This window comes from Arachis duranensis, chromosome 9 (genome assembly GCF_000817695.3).
Source record: "Arachis duranensis cultivar V14167 chromosome 9, aradu.V14167.gnm2.J7QH, whole genome shotgun sequence".
Lineage (NCBI taxonomy): Eukaryota > Viridiplantae > Streptophyta > Magnoliopsida > Fabales > Fabaceae > Arachis > Arachis duranensis.
The window spans coordinates 115,072,220-115,080,852 of NC_029780.3; the positions used below are offsets into that span (position 1 = coordinate 115,072,220).

Here is an 8,633-nt window from a genome sequence, read left to right on the forward strand (position 1 = left end):
TATTTATAATGTTATTAATTAATTAAATAGCTGTATTTTGGTAAAAAAAAAATGTTTGACTTTGATAAAAATTCCTTGCTGATTTTGATAGCAAGGCATTAATTGTACTTGGCCTTCAAGTCAGGAGGAACCAAATGTAAGAAAAAGGAATGGATTATGATCCATGTCATCAAAATGAATAATGCTTATCATTCTTTGGTTCCAATCGTTTCTGTTTTGGTGGCTGAAAGTAAACTTAGAGGTATGGCATACCTTTACTGCATTTCAACGCTTTTGCTCTAAAATTTTCAGCATCACCAAATTAAAAGGATTTCCCTCTTTATGGGAAGGAGAAATTAAGGAAGAGAAAAGACAAAGGTTAGTTTCAATTGATTGATCAAACTTACTTCAATATGACAGTAATGTATATCGTTCCTATTTCCTAAGTGTCAAAAACCTTCACTATGTGTAACTACTAAGGTAAAATCTAGTTTTACGTAAAAAAGAAAACCTTAATCATTCTTATAAAAATAGAGCGGATTATTATTCATATTATGACCTCAAAAATATATACGCATTCGGTTTTCACATTTAACATGCGCCACACCGTAACATAAAGAAGGCAGGATACAAGAGAATTTACATGGTTACGCGAGAAGGCAGAAGGGAATATCAACAAAATATTTAGCACAGCAAGAGACATCTCCATCTCATTGTACTCCCAAGGCCACAAAATTCGAAATATAATGTTCCATCTCACACAATCATCATCAAATCACTGATGATGGCACTGGCCAATGGAAATAAGTGAGCACTAGCAGTCACCATAGTTCTTATTTGTCTGAAACACTGTTTACTGCATATTGTGAAACTGATCACTCAACAAGAGACTTTAGTCAAAGTAATGAAGGCAGGTTAATCATATTGAAATAAAAATGAAAACAAAAACACCAGACACAATTCAAACAGCTTCATCTTCTACATAGTTGACAGCTAGGTCCCAATAATGGGGAACACCAGCATCCACAAAAACTTTGCGAGCAGCTGCTTCGGTGATGCAGTCATGGACAGTGAACCTGTTGAAGCTCGGTTTGGCGACACTTCCTTGCCATACTAGAGAACACTTATTCACCGGTTTATCGTCATCCGAATCTTCATTTTCCTCGGTCTCTTTTGAAAATTCGCTCCAATTTATACGCCTCAGCATAAGTTTCCCATACCTCTTGATCGACTTGCTTCCACCTTCAACCACAACTACTGTAATACCATCGCTAATCACAGCACATCCACTCAAACGATTCTCCTGAGCATTCACATCAACTCTAAAGCGGGCCTTTGGATGTGATAGGTCATTAATCTTGTAAAGTGAGACCAGTGTTTCCACTGTACTAGGGTCATCAAACAGCTTCCTCTCCTTCTTCTCCCGCAGCTCAGCAGGAGTAAGCTTGCGTGCAATATTCCTATCTATATGAGCCTGCTCACGTTCAGCAGCTGCACTTCGTATTTCCTTTTCAAGCCGAGTAGGATCTTGTGTTGCTTCAGAGCCAAGTACTTTCATCAAATTGCTAATCTTGACCTTTGATTTTGGAGGTTCTATTACACCTTGTCTTATCATCTCCTGCCTCTCTTTCTCCTTGGCCAATCGCCGCTGTGTCCTGAGTTTCTTCTGTTCCTTCTTGGTTAGTTTGAGGGGTTGAGGTGGTGGAGGTGCAGGCTCAGCAGGTGGTTCAATAGGACGAGGATGCTCCACATAAAAAGTGATTTTCTCCATTTTCAGTTTGTCTTCTCCTATGGTTCCATCAGCAGTGTCACCATAATTTCCAGATTGCAGAAGAGGTACATCCCTGAAAAATTCAAACAGTTAAGGAAAAGAACTATAACTTTTATCGGCATTTAAGCATGTTTCAATAGAACAGATGACAGGGCCACATTATATTCAACAGCAGATATTCAAAAATCAGACAATTCATAGTAAAGTCTAAGTTACAGGACAAAGATGTTATACCAACTTTGCACAAGGATAATACTAGCATTTTGTTACCAATCAACCTGGCTATTCAAGTATGTTATAATCTAGCATCAGCACTTTCGTTTTTGGGGATAAAGAAGAATATCATTACAATGAAGAGAATGATATTGAAGTAAGCAAAAAGTAAAAGGAACAACGAAACATGACTTTCCTAGCATCAAAATATAGTTATTTCTAAAAACGATAGAAAGGGAAGAACATAACTTCATGTATTGCCTAAAACAATTAATTACTTAAATTTATGCATTCACCTTTCACACAAACCTTAAACTTCCACCAGGGCACAACCATGATGCTCTTAACAAACCAACTAGTACAGGTAAGCAGATACTTACCACCACTCAATTTCTGGAATTTGTTCCCTGGGTTTCTCTTTAATTACAACCCTCTCTGTTATTTCTATTAAGTTCGGGTTTATATCAGGAGCAGCCTTTGCCTTTGCCAATTGTGCTAGCTTAGCCTTCTGCTCTTTTGCTTGAGCTTCCCCAAATTTGCTCTGCAGGAGTCAAACAATAACAGCAAAGGATATATAATACGAATGTAAAGAATAAAGTATAAGGGAAAATTAATAATGAGTCTTGCGGGGACAACAGAAAGATGAAAAAGTACCTTTAATTTTATTATTTCAGCATCTTTTGACCATTTTCCTTCCTCCACAAACTGAAATTGTCTCTTGACCCTCAAGAACTTGTTTTTATTTATACCCATACTTGGATCAAAATGGGGATTACTATCAGGATCGACATCTAAAACAGGCTTTAGTATTTCAAATGAATCTTTCTTCTGTTTGTTAATGTTGACCTACAATGTTCAGAAACAGACAGTAACTAAGATGCCAATCCCAAATAGATGCAGATAAATGGTAAAAAAAAAAAAAAGAAGAAAAAATTAAGAACATTACACACCTTTAATGTGCTAAGGTTACTTGGCTTAGTCACATTAACAACATTTCCATGTTCATCAATTTCCCTTCCCTGAGCATCAAGACGAAGAACAGGGGCTTTGGTGGGTTTCTGTGGAACGGCAATATCTGCTACCACTTGACCTGGAAACATGTTTATAAGAGGAGCAAACTGTGGGTCTTGCCTAAATCCCATTCTAGCAGCAAGCTCCTGGGCACGCCTGACAGCTTCATAGTTGGCTGGAGTTGGAGTTGGAATACCAGCAGCAGTCGAGCCACTAGCTCCCGAAGAAAGAACTGGTACGTTTACTGCAGGTCCAGATGGTGATGAGATAGAAGGTTTTGATGCCACTCCGGCACTAACAGAGGGAATGGCAGATTCATCAGGTTTTGTGCTTCCGTGTGAGTTCTGTGTAGAACTCTTGTTCAACTGTGCAAACAAGAAGTGCTCCAGATGAACATGTATAATTGATAAGATAATTGGCAAAGTAAACCAGAATTTAAAATAATAATAAAAAAAGTAAACCAGCATCAGCAGCTATTCATCGTATATAAATATCTAACAGACAGAAATAGCTCAACTCACTTGAGGAATCTTCTTCAGCTTCTCGGCCAACTCTTTCTGCATTTGTAAAGCTTTCTTAGCCTTAGCTAAGGCATCAATAGACAGGCTTCCACTTTTCCCAGCAGTTGAAGATGACCCATCTGTACTAGATTTTCCAGTAACCTCATGAGACCTGGTAATACTAACTCCCTTATTTTCATTTGTGGTAGAATTTGAAGATACCTTAGTAGTAAAAGAAGAAGGGCCCCAAGATGCCTCAGGAGCACTCGTCGGTGCCACAGCAGGTGATCCCAAGGCAGAACCCTGAAAGTGCAATGATAAAACACCAGTAAATGTGTAAATCTTCAAAAAAGAGTATACATACACTCAACAAATTTTAAAAATGATAAAATACAAAATACTAAACATCATATAAAATTAAGAGAAAGAGCCAATTTTCAAAAGTTGGCAGAGAAATCATAATAAAATTCTATCACTTATCTAATTATTGTTCTACCCCCATCTTGTATTGGAATGGAAATTCAGAAGATAAATGCGAAAAGTGCAGGTAGAAGCATCCAAAGAGTCCGTGAACTTTGCTGTACTTTCAAGATTAGGTTCCACAGAAAGGTAAACCGCAATCATGGAAAGGCATCAAAACACATCTCTAGTAAACCAGCCGTAGTAATCCAACACCTTAAACAGTATCTCAAATTATTTTACAAGCATTACCGTTCTAGTATACTAAATTATTACTAATTACCAATACCTTCACTGCACATCTTCAATAACTGAAAGTAAACACACAGGCCTATAATTTAGGGTGAAATTCTGAATAAACATCCATGCATAATGCATTAACATAAACCAGGAAAATAGATATCTCTACAATTTAGAATTGATATTATCCATCATGAAACCCTGAAAACATAATAGTCGGGTAAAAATTAGAACTCACATTATTCAGAGAAGCGTTCCCGTTTCCATCAATCTGCTTATTATTGTTATCAGTGAGCTCCTCGTTCTTCAACTTGACCTCATTATCAAGTACTTGTTTCCTATCTTCAATGGCAGCTTTATCAATTTTTGCTTCTTGTCCGTCTTCCTTTATGGCTTTATCCCCAAACCTTCTCCTTTCTCTTTTCAGTTCCTTGGACTCCTCGGAAACCCTAACCCTCTTATCATCCCTATCTTCCTGGCTCTGCTCCCTCTCTTTCCGCTTATGCGAGTGCGAATGCGAAGGGTGTCGTGGCTCCGCCGAATCCTCTCTCTCCCTCTCGTCATCGCGAGGCCTCGACCTTCCTCTGCTGCCTTCTCTCTCGTCTCTGTCATAAGCTCTGGTTCCTTCGCGGTCATCTTCATCCCTCTCCCTGGATTTGCGATCGTGCTTGGAATTCCTGTCGGATCGGTGGTGGTGGTGATGGTGGCGGTGCTCATCGGAGGATTCACGGTGGCGTTTGTGGTCGCGATCGGAGTGACGATCTCTGGTTCTCTTGGATGATTTTTCTCTGTCGTCCATCGTTAGGGTTTGGGAGATTCGGTTTTCTCTCTCTCTCTAATATCTGCACTCTCTAATAGTGTTCCATCTCTGTTACGTTGAGCTTATTAAGAAAAGAAAAAATGAAAATGAAAATCAAAACCAAAATATCTAATATAAAAAATTGTACAAACATTTAAATATTGTTAAAAATAAATAACTCTAAAAAATTTATTATATAAGAAATTATCTTAAAAACTTGTAAAATTTAATTAAGTAGCAGAAAATCTTTTTGATCCATAATTTCATGGAAAATGTTAATGATTATAAAATTGTTTTCATTCAAAAACATAATAATATAAAAGATGAGCGAGATATATAATGGGCTTCAAAATCATGTGTTCATCCCAATGAACCCAATATACTTTTGGCATAAAATGGGCTTCGAGCTTGTTCTGCAACTACAACAGCATAGCTTGTGACCCATATAGTCATATACCAAAGAACGAAAAAAAATTTTGTCATTTGTAAATGCTATACCAAAAAAAACATGATATTGTGAGTGAATTGTGAAAGCTTTTATTCTTTGATTTTGATTAAGAACACTTTTTTGACCATTTACTCTTGGTTTTAGTTCCGTTGACTTTTCAATATCCCTCATTTTCATTTTCAATATGTATCACTATAAATATATATGAATTTATCTATTATGTGTTCTGCGCATGTTAAGATTATAAAATAAAATTTTTTTATTAAAAGTATAAAAAAATTAGAATACGTTTGATTTAGGTTTTTATTTTTTGTTTTTATTTGAGTATTTTTTATTTTTTAGATTTTATAAAAAAATATGATAACGTTTTTATTGTTTTATAAAAAATAAAAAATACTAAAAATAAAAATACAAACTAAATATATCTTAAATTTTTAATATATTTATTTTGTATTTATTAAATAAAAATATTTAAAATTTTTTATTAGCAATAAATTTATTATAGACTCTTAAAGTATATATTAACTAAACCCAATATATATTACTAATAAATTGGTTCACAACTACGCAACTTCTCAAGGTATGTGAAAATAGATCTTCTCCATTTTTTTAACACTTGAAAGAATAAAGTATGATCTCGTACTTTTAATTCTATAAATAGAACAAAATTAAATAAGAAAAAAAGAAAATAATAAAAGATGAAATTTTATACTGGACGATCTAATTTTTTGTACTGGAGAGGATCCACTCCCAAAATATGTTTCTAAAAAAAATTTAAACAAAATTATCTCTACAGTAAAATTAATAATGTAAAATTATTAAATAATTTAATATATTTGATTAAATTATATTTTATAATTTTTAAATATCAATTTCGAATGAACATATAGATGCATAACAAATTTTTACTATATTTTTACTCACCGAGAAAAAGAAGGGTTGATAGTCACATCAAACACGCTAAATTACTAATATAAAGCTTAGTAAAAATAAAATGTTATATGCACAATTTTTTGTTGCATATATCTTTTTTATACATTTTTATTTTCATATTAACATTAATTAATAAAAAATAGTAGAAATATTATTTTTGAATAAAAAAGGAAGCAGCATCCAGTTGTGTAGAAACACATGGTTACGAGGCACCAAAATTTATGCTTTGACTTTGAATACTGAATAGTATACGCAGGGCAACACCTAAATTGGTAAGAGTTAGCTTCCAAGTTGGTAAATAGTAGTTCATGCATGGTAGCCCATCTATATTAACTACCACCTTTCTACTTTTTCATTCATTTATTTACATACTTATTTTAAATTAATGATTACCTTCGTAGCAAGTTACATTTCTTGTTCTTATTATTAGCTTCCAATGGTGGCAACTCTGAATGCCTAACAAGACAAAACATACAACACATTGTTAAACCTTTCATCGTTTTCATTTTATTTTCTTTCTTCCCCTCCTTCGTTCCCATTCCAAATAAACTTTTTTTTTCTTAATTTTCCCTCCAATATGAGTGTTCGTAGTGTGAATTTCCCTGTATATATAGTTGACTTTTTTTTAGTATACTAAAAGCAAAAACACATTCTTGTCCACACCCAAATTTTGAATAGATAGATTTCAGAAATTGGTTGAAAGTGGAAGCCATAAAATTAAAGTGGGTAGCAATCAATGACGAAACCAATAATGCAATGCTCTATGGAGAAGAAGAATCTTATCCATGCATTGACAAATAAATAATGGATGACATGCAATAGAAAGCTTTGTGTGCAAGGAATAAGAAAAAATATATGGGTAATGCTACATATATAAGCTATATTTTTAATAAAGAAAAAAAAATCTAATAAAAAAAGTTATATTTTTAAAAATTCAATAAAAAATTTTACATTTTACTTAATTTTATTGTTCACTAATATATATACATATATAAGCTACATTTATTTTTTAGGACTTGAACTACTAACTATAAAATTAGGATTGAAATTGAGTATTGTATGTAGTAATAGGAACTAAAATTTTAGTCTTGAAACAAAAAATTTCAATATCTTTATAACAAAAAATTTTTAAAAACAAAAAATGAAAATTTTATAACATTTTTTTCAGTATTAGAATATAATTAGAATCAATTAATATCAATTACAATCATTTAGCATATCTATATATTTATTATAAAATATTACGTTTTTATTATTTTGATTATTCTAGTATTTATATATAGCATTATATATTGTATTATTTAGCAATTCACTCCATAATAGACAACTAATTTTTATATTACTTTCTTGTTTTTAACATCCAAAAAAGCATTCATTTAATTTTTTAAATTCTAAATTTTATCCTTTAATCTCCATATTTATCTTAAACCAAATATAATATTAAGACATAACTGAGCCCAATTTATTTTACATCAAACGACTAGCAATTTTTAATGCTGACCCATTCAACTTTTAATAGTGTCCTGAATAAGATTCGAAAAAGACTAGCAAGTTGAAAAGGGAGTTTACTCAATCGGGCAGGTAGATTCTGCTTTGTTAATTCTGTTGTAGCTAGTATTCTTACGTACTAGATGTAGGTCTCTATTTTTTCCAAAGGATTATTGGTAAACTGGAATCTATGATGAGAAATTTTCTTTGTAAATGACAAGTTGATGGAAGATGATTGAATTTTGTTAGTTGGAAGATACTAGTTATTTCAAAAAAATATGGAAGTTTGGGAATTAGAAATTCTTATTGTGTGAATATTGCTCTTCTTGGAAAGTTAATTTGGACTTTTTCCATTAGCCGAACAAGTTATGAGTCTAATTGTTGGATGTCAAATACCAATCATTTTAATATGATTACTTTGGTTATCCTAAGAACAATGACTCTCCCATTTAAAAGAGTCTTTGCAAAGCTTGAAAAGTGTTAAAATATGAATTTGCTTGGTGTATTGAAAATTTTAACCAGAATTTTTTGTTTTATAGCTGAAGGAGAGAAGGGCAGTTATCTAACGAGATGGATTATGTTCATATTTCTTATTCAACCCTCTGGATACAGGATATTTAGTCGATTGATATGTGACATTTGGATACTCTTTATTTCCCTTTATCTCAAAATATGAAAGGTAATAATATTTCTTACAATTCAAATGTGCAAGGAGATCCGAAAATGGGTTGGTATTGGTTTGAGTCTGCTGCCAAAGTCTATGACTCACGCAATGGTTACTTGTGGTTGTTT

The 8,633-nt window shown here is 32.9% G+C and overlaps 1 protein-coding gene across 2 annotated transcripts; it reads right to left on the minus strand.

The window, feature by feature from the left end:
• Positions 1 to 662: 662 nt before the first annotated feature.
• LOC107467680 (protein RDM16) lies at positions 663 to 5,049 on the minus strand. 2 transcript variants are annotated; one of them, XM_016086836.3, is made up of 6 exons: positions 4,412 to 5,049; positions 3,496 to 3,777; positions 2,914 to 3,339; positions 2,618 to 2,809; positions 2,344 to 2,504; positions 663 to 1,823 (listed from the first exon to the last, which is right to left on the minus strand). In XM_016086836.3, exons 1-6 carry the CDS (start codon positions 4,970 to 4,972, stop codon positions 941 to 943), a joined length of 2,505 nt encoding a protein of 834 aa, XP_015942322.1. In that variant the 5' UTR covers positions 4,973 to 5,049; the 3' UTR covers positions 663 to 940. The 2 variants fall into 2 exon arrangements, with proteins under 2 accessions (XP_015942322.1, XP_052110039.1); XM_052254079.1 differs by lacking the exon at positions 4,412 to 5,049 and having other exon boundaries at positions 3,496 to 3,614; positions 3,697 to 3,777.
• Positions 5,050 to 8,633: the final 3,584 nt, after the last annotated feature.